Here is a 21,678-nt window from a genome sequence, read left to right on the forward strand (position 1 = left end):
AGGAGCAAACAGCAGCGTCCTCCCTGGAGGTACTGGAGACAAACTGGATCAGAGCCACAACACAGACAGCCAGGTGGGAAACACAGCCAATGTCTATCTAAACTGATTCATTCTTTTAAGATTCCTACAAAAAATAATACATGCAAACTAGAGCTGCAAAGATTAATCGATTAGTTGTCAACTCTTAAATTAATCACCAACTATTTTGATAATCGATTAGTCGGTTTGAGTAATTTTTTAAGACAAAAGTAAAAATTCTTCATTCCAGCTTCTTAAATGTGAATATTTTCTAGTCTCTTCTCTCCTCCGTGACAGTAAACTGAAAATATTTGAGTGGACAAAACAAGACATTTGAGGACGTCATCTTGGGCTTTTGGGAAACACTGATCCACATTTTTCACCATTTTAGAGACCAAACAGCTAATCGATGAATCGAGAAAAAAAAAAAAAAAAATCAACATTACCTGTCATTTAGCTTTTATCCAAAGCACTTACAATTGCTACATATGTCAGAGGCCACACGCCTCTGGAGCAACTAGGGGTTAAGTGTCTTGCTCAGGAACACATTGGTATCGCAGTGTCCTTGGGAATCAAGCCCAGGTCTACCCACACCAAAGGCATGTGTCATATCCACTGCGCCATCACCACCCATCAACAGGTTAGTCGACTATGAAAAATAATCGTTAGTTGCAGCCCTAATGCAAACACGCTTAAAGCTGTGGCAATGCACAGTAATAAAATGCAATCAAATTCAATTGGAATGGAGATATTCAATATTAGCTGTGGTTGAAGGATTAAGATGGTTTAAACCTGTGTTGTCTCATTTAAATCCCATTGCTGTGTCTTCAGAAGCTGTGGTTTAAACTGCACCTGTGGTTTAGTCTGAACCTGGTTGCTGTGTAGAAATTGCCTTAACTCCTGTAGAGGAGGTTTAACTTAAACTTGCTGCTGGTTCAACTCATGTTTAAGGTCATATAGTTCACATTACATTCACAGACATTAATTTCTAAAATTTCTAATCTTTTACCATGCATGTTCTTTTGAAGGCAACATTAAGTCAAACCTATTTTATTGTGTAATTGCAAATTGAGGTGCCACTTAAATTAATTTATGATGCAATAAACCAGTTGTTGTTTCTCAAATGGGGGAACTTTGTAGTATTGCAGAGGGCATGTCATATTTTTTAATGCATACTTCCTAATACAATCAAACCATAACGAATGAATTTAGTGATGGATTCCAAACATTTGAAATGTAGGCTAGCATTTATGTGTTATTCAGTTAGGAGTTGTTGTTTTTTTTGCTTAAACAACAGCGTTGTACCTCTTTATATAGGCTTTTTTCTACCAAAAATGTTTTGTGCTGTTCAGGAGGTACTTGGCTGAAAAATATTTCAAAGGGGGTACATTATTCAGAAAAAGTTTGAGAACCATAAACAGGGTTATTGATTATCTAGTCTATATCCACAACGTTCCACTTCTGGGATTGCTCCGGTGCCACCCGAAATTCCGCAGGATGTCCCTCTTTTCAGCCTGTTGTCCGTCACCTTCTGCGATTTTAAACTGCGGTGGATTTATGAGGACTATGGTTAACTGCTCCTCAGATCTCTGCAGGGTAAATCCAGACAGCTAGCTAGACTATCTGTCCAATCGGAGTTTCCTGTTGCACGACTAAAACAACCTTTGAACGTACACATGTTCCACCAAAACAAGTTCCTTCCTGAGGCTATTTTGCAGCGGCACCGTGGCTTTGACGATTGTGATTGGTTTAAAGAAATGCCAATAAACCAGAGCATGTTTTTCTCCCATACCAGAATGCTGTGTGGACTAGTCAGACCCTCCTCCGCAGCACGTGGAGGAAGGTCTGGCAATGCAAGACTATTAATTATCTGACAGACACAACAGTCCACAAAGTCCAGTGGCTGTGAGGAGGACATGTGGTCAGTGTGCCAGTAATGTGGATTATCAGAATAAATCTCACTGCAATTTAAGTGTGAACTAATACTGTATATTTGACATGTTATTGATACTGTAATAGATACTACAATATGATGTACATTTGATTGAAGATTTAGAACAATATTAATAAGGTTTTCAGATCTGGTCATGTTGATACATTTCTTTTTTGACCTGCAGGGACTTTAGTGCCGAGGAGGACATCACAACCTGTGAGGTCCAGCTTCTCTGTCCCACAGATCAGTGCCTCGCCCAATCACAGCTCTCTGTTTCAGTCACTTCCTGTTGCTAAAGGAAGAAGAGCGAACATCAGGGATGTTTTTGGAACGTACAACTTCAAACCTCGACCACCAGCGGCACTGCAGCCTTTCTCCTGCAGCAATGCTACTTCTGTTTACACATAAAAGATAAAATAAAGTTAAACCACAAATTGATTAAAAAAAATAATTTATTTTTATACAATGTTGTGGCATTAGTGCAGGTAAAAAAATATAGTAAAGAGCATGATGTTCTAGGAAACATGGTCCACATAATAAAATACAATAAAATATGGCTTCTCAATGTGCAGCGAATAAAACATTTTGATAGCATAACAATGCATAACACAGCTGTGTAAAAACAGGCAATAAACACACACAAATAGCATTAGCATTGGTCAGTTTTGGTATTTATGTTAAGAGCGAGGGGTCAGAGATTGAACGTGAGGTTGATACTCTCTCCAGCTTTGACGCTGACCAGCTGGGTCTGCTGCTCGAACTCCGGCATGCTGGCAGTGATAGCGTACGTCCCCGGTGAAACCTCGATCACGAAATCTTCACTTGCTGCTGACGCACGACCCTGAAGAGAGAGAGGCTTGAATTTTAAAAAGATTTTTTTTTTTTTACTTTTTGTTCCAAGCAGCAACCAACAAAGCTTGGGGAGTGGAAGCAGTGGGTTCAACTCAAATGAAAAAATAAAAACATATATATATATATATATATATATATATATATATATATATATATATATATATATATCATTTGAGTTTTTTCAAGAAAAATGTTGTGGACTTATTTTACTGCTATGAATGTGTGTTGTAAGAATCACAGTTCTATTTAAGGACATTTTACTAAAAACAAGTTTTTGGATGCTTTATTGATAGGGGTTTGCCTATCACAGTCAACTGATTCAAAGATACATCCTAGAATGCGCTAGAAAAGTGCTGCTAGTAGCATTCCCTCTAAAAAAAAAAAAAAATCAACACTTACTAGCTTTTTGCAGCTTTCAGCGGATTACACAAGCCGAGGGTTTTCAACCCCCTGGTGCAAAACAATGGCAGAGCTGAAGTAAACAATTTGAATATTAAGCAAGCTAAATAACACAATATTTTTCTCAGGACTTGCAGGTCGAAAATAAGTCTAAAAAGCCAGTGAATATTGAAATTGCATTACAAGTTAAATAGGATGTCTCGGTCACCTGCGAGCTGTTTGCTAACACATTAGCCATAGTAACGTGATACATTGACAAGGCTCTGTTCCTCTGCGTTGGTTTTTAGGATCTTTTCTGCTTCCCAATTATCAAAAATCACATTTGGCAGATGAAAGCTTGATATGACTCAAAGAAAAAGCAGCAGACTCTTGTTAATTGGTTGTGTTGAGCCCTTACATGTTTCCTGGCTGAGTGTGCAGGTGTTGTCATCCCAACAGCTGGCCGTGAGTGGAACCTGGACACATGGCTTCTCTCAGTGTCAGTGGGCTCAGTGCAACAGTCAGACTCATAAAACATCTGCAGCACAGAGAATATTCTCATTTTAGTCTTTCAGGTCCAAGCTGAAAGCAAACAGGTGCAGGCAAATGACCACTGACCTTGCACTGATGAGTCGTCTGTGCCATGAACTCTGCAATGGTTGCAAAGACATCATCAGGCTCTGTGTGCGTTCTCTGCAAAATGTCAAAAGCAAGGGAATTGAAACACAGCGAGTCAAGTCAAGACCCAAATTTTATTCACGATGGGGTCAATATACAGAAAACATGCCGGCACCTTGACAGGTATTTGTGAGTCTTCATCTGTAGTAGTGGGGCTCTGGGATGCTCCAGTGCTTGTCCAGTCTACACTCCGCCTGGAGGCCCGCTCCAGCACCTCAAGTCCCAGACTGGCAGAGCGCCGCAGAGAAGACTCCAGCCATGCTTGGCTTGCCATGAACAGGTCAAACTCCGGTGCCCTTTACCTGGTGGAGTGGAGAAACAAGCAAACAGACCTCAGCCACCTTCCTTTTCTTTTAGCTCACAGTACACACATTGAGACTATAGTTAAATTCCAAATATACTTGTCTTTTCTACTATTATAATATAGAACTAAAGTGATTACTTGATTGACAGACAGTTAACAGTATAATTCACTTCTTTTTTTTTTTAAAGCAAACATGCCAAAACTTCAGCTTTTTTTGTTAGTCTTTCATGATGTCAAACTGAATATATTTCGGATAAAACATTTATCCTTTGGAAGGCATAACCTCAGATGGACAACAACATTTGGAACATTTTAAAACCACATTAATCGTTTAATTGAGGAAGTAATGGGCAGATTGCAGGCTGTAATAGGGAACTGATAACAATATTTGCAACCCTTATTTGATATCAAGACAAATAAATTAGAAATAGGCTAGGCCTATACCATGAGTGAAATATTAACGAACACCGTCAAAGTGCTGGTTTAATTCTTTAAAAAAATGATGAGCGACTTTATTCTAGAAAGCTTCTCCAATCACGGTGGCTTGGAAGCTCTATCGAAATTATAACAATTAAACACGAACAATTATACATTTTGTACATAGCACAAGTGAACGCAGCTGGGCGCATGCGTGAAGATTATCGCCCCACTGGGCCATATTAGAAACGAAAGCGGAAAGATGTTACTTGTATCAGTAGGCTACTTACTTTCTCTTTTAAACAGTCAACAGTTGGCTTCGCTGGCTCAACTAACACCATAGATATATCTATGAACTAACACACCGAAACGTCAAACAATTCGACGTTCTATTGGATACGTCACAACTTGAAGTGTTCTACGCGCTGTCAACAGATCTCGGGTGAAGAGATTATTTACGTGTTTACCTGTTCAACGCACGGAGAGCTGGGCGGGTCAGCAAGTAAACACACGCATAAATACAAGCCTGCAGAGGAAGAGTCCTTCTTCGTTCAGTTCGCGGCATGTAGTGTTCACATTTCTCCTGATTTAGCTTGCGAAGTTACGGTCTCACACAGCCTCGACCGTGCTGCGGTTTTCAACTGACAGGACAGGAAATCCTGCATGTTAAACCCCGCCCCCCTTCATTTAGAATGCAAACATCAATTTTCATTTCCAATGCCTTTCAGACACTATTTTTTTTTTTTTTTTTTAAAGTATACTACGTCATCTGTGCTCATCCTAAACACTCTCCGATCTGTGGGCCATGAAATAAGAAAATCATACCCATGTACTAAATATAGATTGTTTATTTGTATCCAATGAGTCTTGTAAAATCCTGGATAGCTTTACATCTTCAGTATTCTAAAACTATGTTCCGTTTCCCTGTTCAGTTGCCACTCTAACCAATTGCCATCACTTTTCAGTGTTTGACTTCGTTTAACCCGTTGCTGTAGCAATACATCTTCTAGGTTTCAAACATTCAAAACATTTTCAAATTTACATTTTGAGGGCTGCAGCCCCTGAGGTGACTCATTGACCCAAGACAATACTTTATATCCAATGTGATGAACGCCTTGACCAAGGTAACCTGTAGTCAGTGTATCTGCCATGTATGGCGGCATTTAAATCAGACATGACAAACAAGCAGTTTCCATTTATACAGTTTATTTCTGCAAAAACAATGACAGGAGCATTATGCCATCAGCACACAGGCTCCTCCCACTTCCTTGATCTTCTCCTCAGCCCGTCGGCTGAAGAACTTGGCCTTGACGATCACAGGCTGCTTGGGCAGCTTGCCTTTGCCCAGAACTTTGTAGTAGCCCTGTGAAGAAAAAAATAAAAAAATTTATATTAGTCAATCAGATAGTCAGATTTTGACAGAATTCCACAAAATTTCCCTTAACAGGATAACAAAGCCCATATTATCCAGCAGCACATTAACAGTGGTGTTAACATGCAATGCCAATATATGTACAACGCACACAAAACAGTTAAGATCCTCCCATTAGAAGGGTACTTTAACACAATCTACAAATCTTCATCCACAGAAATGTTCAGCAATTTCTTTCACACAGCTGAATAGGTTGGTGAAATATTACTGTTATCTCCCGTTTGCATTTGTTAGCAATTTTACTTCAAAGTGTGAACTCAGTTATTGTTCCCTTTCTTGTAGTTTGCAACCCATTTCAGTATGACCTGAAATGTGCAGACTGATTACAGACAGTGGCAGAAGATGACAGTTTGGTCACAAAAGTATCAAGTAGGGCTGCAATTAACTAATTATTTTCATAGTCGATTGACCTGTTGATTTTTTTTCCTCGTTAGTTGTTTGGTCTCTAAAATGTCAGAAAACGGTGAAAAATGTGGATCAGTGTTTCCCAAAAGCCCAAGATGACGTCCTCAAATGTCTTGTTTTTTCCCCACAACTCAAAAGATAATCAGTTTACGGTCACAGAGGAGAGAAGAAACTAGAACATATTCACACTGAAGAGGCTGGGATCAGAGAATTGACGTTAGTCTTAAATTACTCAAACCGACTAATCGATTAAAAATAGTTGGCGATTAATTTAAGACTTGACAACTAATCAATTAAATGATTAATTGTTGCAGCTCTAGTATCAAAGGCATAAAGTTTGTGCACGTTTAAATTATAGCACAAAATTTCTTTAGCAAAACGTTCACTTTGTGTCAGGCGTTCCTGTGTGTATCAAAATTGGAAGATTTCACATTTAACAAAGCCAACTTTGGAAATACACTTGACACACGTCAGTGATGAGAACACTGACAACAGTACAGAGAGGTATTTTATACATTAAGCCTTGCTGAGCTTAAAGACTAGAATCAGGGAAACATCATCATCCATAGAAAGTAACAACTTCAGCAACCTCAAAGCTGTCTTTTTTAAAATTCTTTTATCTAAAAACTAAGCTACCCCACTGTGAGGACTTCCGAGATGCTGTTTGCAGGCACTGGGGCTGGCTGGTTGAGAAATAGCTGCAATGAGTAAGCTATCTGCAACTAAAACTCAATGTCTTGTTTTTTTCTACAGCGCGTGCACACACACACACACACACACACACACACACACACACACGTTACAACTACATCTAGAGTTACATCTAGCTTAACCATGTTACATTACAGTTTTAAGCCATGCCAAAAAAATGTCAATACTTACAGCGCGCACAGCATCAATGATGGGTGCAGGTCCGTCTGGCTTCTTGCCATAGTTGACCCTGGTTTGCTCGCTCACCAGCGTCCACAGCTTGTCCAGGTTGATGGTGGGGCAGTGGGTTGTGTTTCTCTTCAGGTGGTAATGTCTCATACCCACCTTACCAAAGTACCCCGGATGGCTGAGGAGACACACAGGGAGGAGAGACAAAAGGTAAACCGCTGTCTATCCATAGTGGATCTAGGACATAACTGGAAAATGGTTGGCAGCTGTATACAGGTTAACACTTAGGCAAGGGATCTATTTTAAAGTCGTTGCTGCTCTTGTTAATCTCTCTAGATAGATTTACCAAAATAGTCAACAAATGGTGGAAAAAAATATTCCTGTTCTGAGCATAATCTAAATGCAAACCTAAAGACAGCATTTGTGCTCAAAACAACAGTCTAACAATCGGACTACTTAATTCCCACTTTAAAAATTTAGCACATTATACATAACATTATTAAAACACATTAATGTGCAACCCCATTTAATTTCCAATAAAACATTATTGCAAAGTGTTCCAAATGAACCAAAGTCAGTTTATAAAGAAACACGTCACTTTTAAAGTGTGCATCATATTTCTAAAACATCTCTCCCAATTATAATTTATGTCAACACAGCATGAGTAATCAGTGAGTTCTAACAATCTGTAACTGCCCATGTGGTTGACTGGCCTACAAAAGAGCCAGTCGGTGAATAGGACCAGTCTTCACTCTAAGAGGACTCTAGCACACCAAGACAATGAATTATGTCAAGGTGAGACTCTAGTCTCTACGACATTAATCTCAACAGGTGACTGAACAGATACAACAACACTATCAGGCTTAAGGAAAACTGTAGATAAACATATGTCAGAAAGCATTGCAGATCAACATACCGCTGCCTTTAATGACTGATAAAGCAAATTAATGAATTTGCAATTGCTATTAGCAATACCGGTACTGCTGCTAGGCTAATGACCTCATAACTATAAACTGAAACTTGGAAATGACCATGCCAGTGTATTTGTAAACATGAATGAGCATATACACTTGTTTTGTGCATGCACGCACACGCGCGCGCACACACACGTTAATCCCAGCCCGTTGACATACTGTCTGGACCCCTAAACACATCACAAGAATCTCATGCCATGCAGAACTTACTATTTGTCGAAGTTGATTCTGTGGTGATGCATACCACCAGCATTACCACGACCTCCAGGATGCTTTCTGTGTTTGCCTGTGAAGGTAGACAAGTTATTTGTTAACTTGTACATGTACAGTGGCAAACTATTGAAATCACCTTTAAAAACAGGTTAAAACTCACCAATGCGACCATGTCCGTGGCTGACGTGTCCTCGGAGCTTCCTGGTCTTGGTCTTCTTGGTGGGCTAACAAGACAGATTTTAATATAACGTTAACGTAAGAAAATATAGCAAGTCCTATCATAGACAGTGGAGTTAGCTTTCTTGCTAAATTAGCCAAATGGTCTCTCACGTTAGCTACTTGTATGTAGTAACAGTCTTCGCAGCCTGCCAACTATGACCAGGCAACAACAATTCACACTAAAACATATTCGCAGGAAGTTTTTCTTAAAACGAAGTAGGACTAGAAGCTTAAACACACCGCCTAGTAGCTGCTTTCATGCTGCCTAGCATTCTAGGAAGCTAATGATAATTCAAATGCATTTAACGGCAGACTTAGCACGTTACTCTGGGGCACTTCTGCATTTTAAAAACCGGGGCCACCATTGTCACATTTATGAAGACTACAGTGGTTTTGTGTACGCGGTTAAAACATGTGAGTACAGACAGAATATGCTGGCTGACGGCTACGACCGTGGGCCCAGGAAAGCACAGCTCTCACACTGCAAACCGCTCACAAATTCCCTTAAAGTTAATAAATCACGGGAAAAAACATCCAGCAAATGACCATAGGAGACAGCTGTACTGTAAACGGTCATAAGATGATAGTTTGCTGTACAAATGAACAAGGATGGGCATAGATTTAACAACATTTCAATGCACAGGGATACATGATAGCACCTACCATCTTGGAGGCGAGTTGAAAGAGGAACGGGATTTGTAAACCACGCGGTTTTGTGCGAGATTTGGCTACTGGTAACAAAGTGCAAAGAAATCCACAGCGACGCCCAGTGATGGGCGACAGAAATTAATTTATAGCCAAATACAGTTTCCTGACAGCTGTGGTGGGATGTAACTAGCAGGCCTACATTTACTCACGTACTGTGCTAAAGTACAATTTTGAGGCACTTGTAGCCTACAATGAGTATTGCCATTTCATGCTACTTCTGAAATGGTCCATTCTGCATAATAGGCCTACTTTTACTTTTGGTAGCCTACTTTTAGTATATTTTAATACTTGAACTTTTACTTGAGTAAAGTTATGAATGCATACTTTTTACTTGTAACATAGTATGTCTAATATTTCTACACAGCAGTGACAAAGCCCACGTGCTATTTGTTTCAGCTTCTCACTGACTCATAAGCATAAACATACATTCACTCCATCATACTTCTTATCAAACAGAAACAAATATGACTTTTATTCACTGGAAGTAAAACGTAAAATGTTCAGTGGTGCACATATAGATGCATTATTTACTAGAAAATGTAATTGCACAGTCAAACCTAACCTGGATTGTATTTGTGTGTCTTTTATGATTATGAGCAGAAACGGTCAGCTGTGATGGAAACAAGTTGGGCGTTTTGCATTTTTGGCATCATCAGGCACATCACTGTGGTACTGTATACAGAATTTAACTCAGACACTGTCAGTGTTGATTTATACTTTGAATTGATAGTCAAATCACAATTCAACAGCACAGCCTGGAGTTTATCTTTGCACCGGTTAAAGGGAGAGAACTCTGTTATCTTAAACTTGTTTCTTCCCTTTCAGACTGAGGAAAATACAAGTTTCCATCTGTGCCCCATAGGTTTTCTGGGGCTTGTTAGTATCTGACTCCATGAAGTCTGTGAGGGAATTTCCCTGAAGTAAATCACTGAATTATTCTTTATTTTTGGTTTTGTTAAATGATGTGAACATATTGCTCTATTTTGATGACGTACTTTGTGACTTCTATAAATCCAGTACTATTACATTAATTCTGTAGCAAAACATCTGAGTACTTGCAAAGTATATCTAAGTATAAGTTATCCATTGCAGAAAAGGTTTGTAATGCTTAGCTCATTCTCATCTCAAATTTTCCACCTGTTTTTTCAGAAATATTTGTGAAATATTTGATTGGTTTTGTTGTTGAAAGGAAAGTCAGAGGGAAATTACTTCACTACAACTGATGAAAAAAGTCATTACTGGCAGACAGTCCTACACAAAATAATTGAGCTTCTTCTCAATTAACTAGGCTACAACAGTGAAATCCTGCTTTTATATTAATGCAGTTAATATAAAAGCAGAGTAATGCAGAGTAATAATGATTTAATGATATAATATATAATAGTGTAAAAGTCACAGGGGACATTTTTTTTGCATTAAGTACTTTAAGTATATTTCCTGGTTATACTTTTACATAAGTGCGAGTCTTTTCTTTGTAACCAAGTATTTTACAGTGTGGTATTAATATTTTTACATTAAAAAGGATCTATGGAGTATAGTAAACTTAGGTCTAAGGTAATATAACAACTAGAAGGTTATAAAAAATAGAGACATGAATGAGTTGAAAATTTGCATCATGGTTATCAGGCGATACCGCAGACAGAGTTAAAGTGAAGTTGATTTACAACATGGTCTGTTATTCAAAGAGTCAACTTTACAGCCTGTGACTCGTGATTGGTCAGAATTTACTGGAGTGACCTCTGGTTGTACCTCCAGCTGAATCTCCTTAAATTCATGTTCGATGCTTCATTGGTGCAGTTTCTCCTTCATGCTTTATACCTGGAATCCCCTGGCGACAGTGAAAGACAAATAATAGCATCACATGATTAGTTCAGTAGTCAATAGGATACACTTGCTTGCAGTGACTCAGGGGGAGGCTGAGGTTGGATCAACTCTCCACCAATCATATCATCCGTGTTCCCCCCTTGACACTGGACAGCGGTGCCGTCCCTCTCATCCTCAGCTCACTTTCACCTGGCTTTCTGAAGCAGACATCTTGTTTTTTCATCGCTTACATTCACACTCAGGTAAGGTACAATTATGAGGCAACTTTGACCTGATTCCTGTGTGTTGTTAATGATCTGTTACAAATCGTTATGTACTCACTGTCTTTTTTGTACACGTTATCAGCATTCATTTAATTTAGAGATATGGCTTTCTTGTAAAATGAGCAGTTAAATTAATCTTGAAATGGTTCTTCTGCTTCTTCTTTGGGGGTTATCTGTTTGTTTTGATTCTTTCATTTTGCCATTAAACACTGAGCACACAAGAGATTTCAAAATCAGCAGCTTCTTCTGTGTTTTCTCTTCTGTTTCTTCACCCCAGGAGGCCCGCTCTCCTCGAGATGGCACACCTGCCTCACAGACGCCATGGCAACTTTCCCCAAAGACAGGCCACACTGTTGCCACGGGTAGCCAAGTGTGGAGTACAGCTGCCACTGGAGGCCATGTCATCTGAGACTGTTTCATATCCCACAACCACAGCAGAGGAGCCAAGACTCCCAGCAGAACACGTAATACAGACACAGACGGTGTTAAAGAATAAAGGGTTTCATGATTGAGCAGTGTTAAAGAGGAAGGAGGACATTGTCAAAGGGTTATTGATATTTAATTGAACCTTTTTTTCTATTTAAAAAAAGGAGAAGCTTTACAGTACTGGATTCTGTGAGATGGAAACTGAGACAAACCGGTCCCACAACGGAAAGACCCGAGCAGCCTCTCCTTCAGCTGCAAAACCACAACCTGGGAAAGATGTAGCAGCTTTACTGAAGAGAATAAGGTAAAATAAAGGACAACGCGGGGAACATATTCTCCCAGCAACACAATGTGGAAATGTATTCAAATAAATAGTTTAACATTTTGGGAAATAGGCTTATTTGCTTTTTTTCAAGAGGTAGATGAGTACTAAATGAGAACTATTCCTTTTTTGATATTCCGTGTTGGATAATACTCCTTATTTGGACATTTTAAATGTAATGTAAAGGATTTCTTCCACTAACTACAAGTCTTTAATTATGTCGACAGGATTCACCCAGAGGCCCAAAGGATTCTGGGTAATTCCTGCATACCTGTAGTGAGCTTGGAGCGCCTGAAGTTCCAGTCTGTGTCCTTATCATGTCTGCAGCCTGTGGTCTCTCTGGTACGGCTGCCGTGCCAAACACAAGCCAAGCTCCGCAATGACGCTTCCTGTTTGGAACGTCCTCAGCAGGTACAAAGGTGAAGATCTGCACGTTAAACTTTCACTTAACATGAGCTCCATGTTATGACACCTTTGTCTCTGTCTTCAGAATGGATTCAGTCAACCTGAAGCAAACATTTTGGAGGTAAGAGAAGTGTCGCCTCCGTCTGAGCTCAGCCGACCAGAAACAACACCGACCTCCTGGACTGAGCCGTACTGTCCCGACAGCTCCCCCTCCGAAGAACCAGAGCAGGACTCAGGATTTGACTGTGACTCCAATCCAGATCAGCCGTACATCCTGTTGGATTCCGACTCTGATGAATGGGACCCGGATGGGAAACCTGATTCAGAGACATTTTATTTGGACCCGGACCCAGAGCAGACCATTGTGATCCAACTGGATCCGGAACCAGAAGAAGATCTAGCCGATCGATCCCTGGAGCTGGAGGATGAAGCTGAAACTAAATGTGAGGTAGTTCAAATAGACGACAGTGAAGATCAAATAACTGATATTTGTAGCTCACAGGAGGAGGCAGACCCATGTATCCAGATACTTGGACCTGGACCAGGGGCCGAGGAGATGGAGAGTGATGATTTTTGTGCCGTGTGTCGGAACGGAGGAGAGCTGCTCTGCTGCGACCGCTGCCCTAAAGTTTACCACTTGGCCTGCCATATACCTCCGCTCACCAGCTTCCCACTGTAAGTGCTGTATGGACACCCAGTACTATCTGCTTTATACACAATCAAAACACTCGCCGTGACTGAGGACAATGGTTCCCAACTCTTTTTGCTTGTGACTTTTTATAGTGAAGCAGTATTTACTTGCGTTGTCAGCAGTTCAACCAAAGAGAGGATAACATTTTAAGATAATTTTTTGGGCATTTTTAGGTCTTTATTCAACAGGACAGCTGAAGACATGAAAGGGGAGAGAGAGAGGGGGAATGACATGCAGCAAAGGGCCGCAGGTCGGAGTCGAACCCGGGACCACTGCGTCGACGTGTAAACCTCTATATATGGGCGCTCTACCAACTGAGCTCTCCGGCCGCTCGGGATAACGTTATAGAGGCTTGAAGAAGTAATTATTTAGTATTTCACATTAAAAAGCAAAGATTAGTCAATGACCTAAAAAGATGCAGCAGGAAATCATCATATCTTGTTCATTTTGGATTTTAGTTTGACTTGTGACTCTTTCAGGGGTTTTGACTCTAAGGTTGGCAACTTACATTGAACTCTCCTCATACTCACATTGGGAGCAATTTAGGGTGCAATGTCTTGCTCAAAGACACTCCGAAATGTGGAGAGGAGAAGGAAGTGTGCTCATTACCTGTACTTGCCGACGTGCTCGCTCTAACACCTGAGCCACAGCCACCCAAGATATTTGTTAAGCTGTTATTTGTCAGTTTCTGTGGTTGTCTGTTAATGAGCCCACCAGACACCACAGTCTCCTTTACACATTTACAGTAAATCTATGGAGGTTTATCTTGGAGACATTATGTTCTTTTGTCTTACACTCAGTTTGTTATTGTGGCTGTTGACATGTGGATTTGCATAACCCTTCTCCAGATATAGTACTTGTCCAAGTTAAAATTGGTATATTATTTTATTGTTGTTTCATGCCAAACGGTTGGTCTATTCCACATAGGATTACACAAAAACATTGTAGGTAAACCTACAAAGATAAAAGGTTGTTTTATGTTTATTTAGATTTTATTTTAGACAATACTGAGCGTGCAATGAGCAACATGAGCAAAGAGGAATATACTACACAAGCCAACATAACGGTATGGTAGATGCATTCATTTGGTTTTGGTCGTTTCATTAGATTTGTTAACAACAATAAAAAGGTACAATAACGGCATCATTTAAAAATACAAAGTAAATCTCAGAAGCATCACTCCATGTAAAGAATAGATGCTGCAGAGAAAATGTATTATTTTAATCTCTAAATTATGAAGTAACGGAGGTCCTATGTGTTCTACAGAGGTGACTGGGTGTGCACGCTGTGCAGAACCAACCAGGAGCCTGTGGAGACGTACGACTGTGAGAACAAGCCCTCCTGTGGGGGAGTCAAAGCTCCATACACACTGTGCAACCAGGACCAGAGGGTGAGCTGCAGGGGGGGAAGCCGTTTGACCCTTACAACATGTAAAGTATTGTCTATAAAAGTAGTAATTTCTTTATTTTGTTTCAACCTAAAGAAAGCAGGAACATGTGTTTCTTGTGGGCAAACAGTCATAGAACTCACTAAATGTACCAGTGGTTATAGAATCATTAAGTGAGAAAGAGTAACACAAAATGTTTTTTGTTTTTCTCTACTGCAGCAAGATCACTTAAATGTTTCTTTCTAACAGTCAGGGCTGGGACGATATGCTTTTGTCCTGATTCGATTCTTTCACGATACATGGGTGCCGATTCAATTAGTATTGCGATTTTCATTTATTGGGATTCTAGAAGTATTGCGATTCGATAGTATTGAGTATTGCGATTTTCTTTCCTTTTCCTTCTTTGACAAAATAAAAGTTGAAAAATACACTTCTAGATATAATATATCGTGAGAAATTTCTAAAAATGAATTGTTTTCTAAGAAGAATGCACATCACATGTCAGTCAGTCAGTCTGACATTTATTTCATTTGTAAAAAAAAGTACATAACATGTATTTTCTGCATTTTCTGCTTTTGGTCTGTTTAGCTGGAAACAGATGATGTAATCGCCGTCGGCTGTATCATATAAACAGAAAATATTTAGGTGAATCATTGGTAAAAAAATAAATAAATACAAAATATCGATTCTAGGGAAAAGAATCGATTTTAAAAATCGTCACAAAATAAATCACGATACATACTAACAATATTTTTTTCCCCCCAGACTCTGATATGGTATCAGCCTATGATTAGATGAACAGATGTTTTTTAGTGACTGTGTATGTTTGTTTGTGTGTTTCCTGTGCAGAGGTGTGAGAAGCTGACTCTGCTGTTGTACTATCACACGCTCAGCGCTCCGTTCCATGAACCTGTCAGCGTCCTGGTCAGTCCAACAGATTTACATTATAGAAATCACATTAAATAATTCACCCTGACACCACTGAATAACACATATCAGTGTACAAATGTATGTCATACTACATGAAAGCCCTCACTCAAGAAAGGTATAGTTAAAAAATGGATATTATAAATCACCGCGCTCAACCCAGGATTAAATAAAACCACCATTGGTTAAATATAAAAAAATATATTATAAAACACAGAAAGATGTTGTTCAGCATCACATCAACATTACATGTATATATATAAAGTTTCAAATGCTATACAACAAATATTACAATATCTTCTTTTGAACATTCAACACATAAATGTAAACCTTTCTGTTGCAAACATCAAATTCACCTCATTTCTATCCAGATAAATGGCTTCTTCCAAGTACTGTAAATCAAATTTTTATTTTTATTTTATTTTATTTTACCTTTATTTAAACAGGAAAAGACTCATTGATATTAAAAATCTCTTTTTCAAGAGTGTCCTGGCCAAGACAGGCAGCAGTACAACCACACATACTGTATGTACAAACACAAAATACACAAAAACACTAAAGACATAAAACAACTGAATCAGCAAATCCCTCAAAGTCAACCACAATCCTAAACACATCAGGCAAAACATCTGCAGCCAGATGTGGCTGCCTCCAAGTCAATCAACATCCTCTTAAAAGCGACCAATGAGACCAGCTCATTAAGTTTCATGGATTTCTGTAACTTGTTCCAGGTAGAGGGAGCATCAAACTTAAACGCCTTTTCCCCCCAGTTCAGTTCTAACCTTTGGAGCAGACAGAAGGAAACGATCCTGGGAAGAAGTAAAAGGTCCTGGTAAACCTATTAAATCATTTAGCAATAAAAAAGAAGACATATGATGCTGGCCTCATCTAAAACTCTGAGGCACAACGTGATGGCAGTATGTAATGGTTGGTGAAGTGGAGAAAACACTGGTTTACTGTACTCTACATGTCCAATGTTCCACTTACCTTTCATAAATAACCTTTATGTTCAAATGAAAACAATCTCCCCCACAAAGCTCTAACCTCTGTGAATGTGCTCCAGGCCCGAAACTACTACCAGATCATCAAGAGGCCCATCGACCTGTCAGTGATCCGCAGGAAACTGGACAAGAGCAACACTCTCCACTACTTCACTGCTGAGCAGTTTGTTGATGACGTCCTGCTGATGTTTAAAAACTGTGCTACGTTCAACTACGTGAGTGGATTTCCCGCTTTAATCTAATTTCTAGTGTAATTGATTTATTGCTGCACTGTAACCTGTGGGAATAAGTTCCACATGTAGCAGAAAACTGGGCAACTTTTCCACTTTGATTTTATTATAGCGACTGCCAATCAGGTTGTGTCCACCTGCCAGTTACAAGAGCCATGCTGGCAGCTTTGTGAGGCTGTTCTCAGACACAGTGATACTGTACTTTGAGCTAATGTCAGCATGCTCACAATAACATTGCTGCATGCTGATGCTTAGCAGGTATAAATGTTTAACATGTTCATCATCTTAGGCTACATCCAAGTTTTGGTTTAAAACGAATATCTTTTGCTGCGTTTACGCCTCGCGTTCACACTACTCCAGCGTTTCCTAGCCCCTTAAAACGGAGACATTTCGAAACACTGCTGACCTCGTTTTGGTTTGAAAACTCCGGGGTTGCGTTGTAGTCTTGACAGGCAGAAACAGAGACTTTTGGAAACAACGATGCACCTCAGTCAGTCTTATCGCTTAGGATAGTCTTACCTTTCAGTCTTCGTCTGTCCAAGCAAATAAATCCCTGGTCTTACTTTTCCCCATTGTTGTTCTTTCTCCAAAGTATTTTTCGTATTTTCAACTTACACATCCATGATTTTCAACCGTAGAGTAACGTTAGACAATCTGCTTCCTGTTTACACTGGCACGCGCATGCCAAGTGTATGCGAATGGTCATGTGATTGTCAGACGTGTTAATATGGACAGAGATTAGTTCTGCTACAGAGCTCAAACGCTTGTGTGGACGGAGATCTATTTTTCTTTTTTAAACGCCGCCTTAAAATGAAAACATAGTAGTGTGGCTGTAGTCTTAGTTTAGCACTTAACACAAATTACAGACAGTTTATGTCATTAGTTTTGCAGATATTTGGTCATAAACCAAAGTATTTGGCAAATTCAAATTATAATGTGATACTGGCTTTAGATTAAAAGTCAGAGGATTACCAAAATCACAAGGAGTTATCACCTGCAGACCACAAATGTGTGTCCCAAACTTCATGGCAATCTATCAAATAGTTGTTGAGATAGTTCAGTCTATAACTCCATTACTGTCTCGCTCCTCATTGGTGTGGAGGCCTGTGAAATAAATCAACTTAAGTAGGACTAACTAGCCTTTAAATCAACTTTTCTTTCTTTAAACTATAAAATTAGCCTCTAATATTTGGGATTTTTACATTTATCTCTTTTTGCTGTGCAGCCAGACTCAGAGGTTGGCCAGGCCGGTCGAAGCCTGGAGGTGTTTTTCTTGAGCAAACTGAAGGAGATTTTTCCCGACCGGACGTTTCCATCGGCCAGCCAGGACCGGACGGACAGAGCTCGCCTCCGCTGGCTCTGCAGGAAGAGGAAGGAGAACTACAGGAAGAGAAGATATTTGTTCAGTGGGAAAAAATATTGCCTGTAACTAGTTTAAACAATACATGCAGAGTTGTATGTTGTTGCCTTTAAGCCTTTTTAATTGATGGAGAACATGTTGAGTTGGAAGTTCTTTATTGATTTTGAAAAGTGTGGCAATCATTTTGTAACTTTTTTTTTTTTACCTTTTCATGAATTAGAACACATTGTGGGGAGCTAATCAAGTTGAGTCTTTTTCAAATTTCAGGTATTTTCACAGAAGTTCAGGTAGAAACATTTCTTACAAAGGGATTGCTACTGTTTAGGGATTTAGAATGAAAAAACGTCAAATGCAAATGAAATATTATTTTTGATAGATCTCACAAACATCTCATCGAATGTGAATTAAACATTTTCCTAGTTATTTTTTACACATGTTTGAAAACCATGAACTTTTAGAAAGGTCAATCGACTTCTTCAATGGACATACTGTACGTTGTTTCTTTTTATTTGTGTGATGTGACTTACATTGTACTTCAGTTAACTCTACTAAGGTAGGTGATGCATAAGCATAAGCGATAAGTGATGTAGGTATAATATGTGGTATCTTGTATATGATGTTTATGGTCATTCACTTACTAAAGTTATTTTTGTTTGTATTTGAATTACAATAATTATTTCCCAAAAGAAGAAATAAAACGTGTTTATCCTGAACCCCTGCCTCTCTCTCTTAAAACAAAACACATGTAACATTGTGCATATTATAAATAAATAGGTCACTAAAAGAGAAACAAAACAGATGCATTAAGTAACTAAAGCTCTTTGTTACTTACTTAGTCAGAATCTTATTAACCTGGAGTCCCAGTTTCTCAGCTTGTACTCTAGTAACATTTGTGTGGTCCAGGTAGCTTTGCATAAAAAATGGTTGTCATTCGCAAGGCTACTTTTACTTTTATACTTTAAGTAAATTTCCAAGCCTGTACTTTGTTACTTTTACTTGAGTAAAGAAGTTAAATCAGTACTTCTACTTTTACCAGAGTATTTTTTAACACAAGTATCTGTACTTCTACTTTGAGTACGAGAAGTGAGTACTTTTGCCATCTCTGCTTATACCTTACTAAACTAAAACTGGAGGTAAAAACTCAGAAATCCACTGACCCTGAAATGACGATGAGACAAGTGCTTGATAATAAAAATATAGAAGGTTTTGAGGTACATTCTTTTTGGTTTGCTCTTCTCCAGGCTCTTGCTGAAACCACAACTCCACCACCAGGGGGCGTGTTTGTATCTAAGACTTTATATTGGCTCGACATACATACAGTCAAAAGTTTGACATTACAGTGACACTTTTTAAGCACTTTTTTCTTTTTCCATTTAGATGATCCTTATCTAGGTTGCTACTTCCCTTTCCACTCTCTGGTTTCTGCACACAGGAGAGGCAGAGTTGGGCACAACAATACTCTGACGCTTTTAATCAATCACCTTACAACAATATCAACTAAATGCACATTATTTTCACACAAAAAAAACTCTCAAAAACCCTGTTATCCTCACATTTTAGGCGTCGCGTGGACAGCAGTACCGCTATATTTAACAAGCTCTGGATTTTAAAAATGTATAAAAATCAGCAAATGTTGAAGTTTTAATAGACTGAATTGCAAAAATAATTAGGTGAAATGTTTTCGGGACTACAGGTGAAAATTAGCATTTATGCTATAACCTGGCTCATTTACAGTCTGTACAGAAATGTTAGATTGTTCATTAATGTGGACTGTCCCGAATAAATAAATAAATAAAAAAATAAAACAAAATAAAACATTGTGCAGAGCGATGTCGTAAAAACCCCGTGAAGGCTTAAAATAAAATGCTTCACCTCATTGACTAAATGTCTTGTTATAGTTAGGATTCAGTCGGGGGAGCTTCACAGGAAGACACAAACATACACACAGTTTGTTTTATCTGCTCCGCTGTTGTTATCAATCTCTTGTAGTTTGTTTAACTTTAGTTGTTTTACCCTGAACTTAGTCTCCCATTGCCTAGTCTAAATCCTTGACGTTCCACTTCCGGGATTGTTCCGATGCAGCTGGAAATTCCGCCAGATGCATGTATTTTCGCCAAATTTCCGTTTCCTTCCACTTTTTTTGTGTTGGAATTTTAAACTCAGGTGGCATTATGAGGACTATGGTTAACTCCTCCACTATGTGTCCAATCTGAGTTTTCTCTCGCACGACTATTGTGCAGTGGCTCCATCTGGTGTTTGCAATTCACAATTGTGATTGGTTTAAAGAAATGCCATAAACCAGAGAACATTTTTCTCCCATCCTGGAATGCTGTGTGGACTAGCCAGACCCTCCTCTACTCCGCAGCATGTGGATGGTCTGGCAAAGCGAGACTACCCATTGCCAGACCTATCTCCACAGCTCTGTGGAATAAGGTCTGGCTACACCACGGATATATTCTGGGATAGGAGAAAAAAAACGCTCTGGGTCGTTTGCATTTCTTTAAACCAATCATAATCGTCTTCCGGACGCAGCGACAGTGGCTCTGCAAAATAGTTTTTGTACCCCGCAAAAGAAAACGCCACATAACATATGAAATGAAGTTAACTGTTCACACAAAACCGTAACTATGTGTGTTATGTGAGCTATTTAAATTAGCTGGATACATGGTGAAACATAATTTGCTCTTACCAGTGTGTCACCGTGTGTACTTCGTCAGCAACCCCTGCCAATCGGTCCCAAAACGTCCCAGTTGGAGAGTAAATGCCATAAACATATTCTTTGTAATTTCTTTTTTTACAATCATTCGTCGAAAGAACCAAGCAGGCCTGCCTGGTTGCACTATTAGAAACGGAATACTTTGGTATGTAAACTTAAGTAAGGAAATTTGTGTTTGGTAGATTATTTCTCTGTGGTAACAATGCTTTTTGGCAATATATCTTATACCGTTGGAAAGCCTGTTTAGTTCCCTTTCAAAGGGTGCCCCATTTGTAAGGAACATGCATTTGTGGGATGAGCAGCAGCGCTGAGTATGTGGGTTGCGCCCATGAAAATTTTTGCCAAATCTTATTATAAATCCTCTTTAAAACAAGAAACTTTTCACGATATTACAAGAAAATGGCAGAGTACATACATATGAAAATAAAAAAGATATTAAACAACATTGCTTATTTGTGACAATTACGTAGCGACAGTAATCATAATTAGCCAGGAACCCTATTTCACTTACTTCTCAAACATACAAGAACTTTCCTCCTCCGGCTCCGTTTGTCAACAACACTTCCGTTGTCGCTTATGTATTTGTGTTGTAGCTTTTGTGTTTGTGTTGTAACTTTTGTTTTTGTGTTGAACCGTCTCGGCCACCATAATTACCTCTATATAAATCTCCTCTCAAACATCTGCTGTTTGTATTAATCCTGATGTCTAGTCATCTA

General features: G+C 39.1%; 3 protein-coding genes and 1 non-coding gene across 5 annotated transcripts; 1 reads left to right on the forward strand and 3 right to left on the reverse strand.

The window, feature by feature from the left end:
• Positions 1–2,385: 2,385 nt before the first annotated feature.
• On the reverse strand, positions 2,386–5,240 carry akip1 (A kinase (PRKA) interacting protein 1). Of its 2 annotated transcripts, none has more exons than XM_078256552.1 (5): positions 5,048–5,240; positions 3,975–4,161; positions 3,800–3,874; positions 3,600–3,719; positions 2,386–2,792 (listed from the first exon to the last, which is right to left on the reverse strand). In XM_078256552.1, exons 2-5 carry the CDS (start codon positions 4,131–4,133, stop codon positions 2,643–2,645), a joined length of 504 nt encoding a protein of 167 aa, XP_078112678.1. In that variant the 5' UTR covers positions 4,134–4,161; positions 5,048–5,240; the 3' UTR covers positions 2,386–2,642. The 2 variants fall into 2 exon arrangements, with proteins under 2 accessions (XP_078112678.1, XP_078112679.1); XM_078256553.1 differs by lacking the exon at positions 5,048–5,240 and adding an exon at positions 4,871–5,024.
• A 526-nt stretch (positions 5,241–5,766) lies between these two features.
• Positions 5,767–9,483, reverse strand: rpl27a (ribosomal protein L27a). The gene is made up of 5 exons (XM_078256554.1): positions 9,366–9,483; positions 8,644–8,707; positions 8,481–8,556; positions 7,300–7,474; positions 5,767–5,943 (listed from the first exon to the last, which is right to left on the reverse strand). Exons 1-5 carry the CDS (start codon positions 9,366–9,368, stop codon positions 5,815–5,817), a joined length of 447 nt encoding a protein of 148 aa, XP_078112680.1. The 5' UTR covers positions 9,369–9,483; the 3' UTR covers positions 5,767–5,814.
• LOC144522792 (small nucleolar RNA SNORA3/SNORA45 family) lies at positions 7,981–8,110 on the reverse strand. Its single transcript, XR_013502447.1, has one exon. It is a non-coding gene; the product is annotated as a small nucleolar RNA SNORA3/SNORA45 family (small nucleolar RNA).
• Positions 9,484–11,241: 1,758 nt separating the features above from the next.
• LOC144521481 (uncharacterized) lies at positions 11,242–18,857 on the forward strand. The gene is made up of 9 exons (XM_078256027.1): positions 11,242–11,476; positions 11,775–11,961; positions 12,088–12,227; positions 12,473–12,656; positions 12,736–13,325; positions 14,608–14,731; positions 15,578–15,652; positions 16,719–16,871; positions 18,112–18,857. The coding sequence occupies exons 2-9, from the start codon at positions 11,794–11,796 to the stop codon at positions 18,313–18,315; spliced, it is 1,638 nt and encodes a 545-aa protein (XP_078112153.1). The 5' UTR covers positions 11,242–11,476; positions 11,775–11,793; the 3' UTR covers positions 18,316–18,857.
• The last annotated feature ends 2,821 nt before the right edge of the window (positions 18,858–21,678 follow it).

This window comes from Sander vitreus, chromosome 8, assembly GCF_031162955.1.
Source record: "Sander vitreus isolate 19-12246 chromosome 8, sanVit1, whole genome shotgun sequence".
Classification (NCBI taxonomy): domain Eukaryota; kingdom Metazoa; phylum Chordata; class Actinopteri; order Perciformes; family Percidae; genus Sander; species Sander vitreus.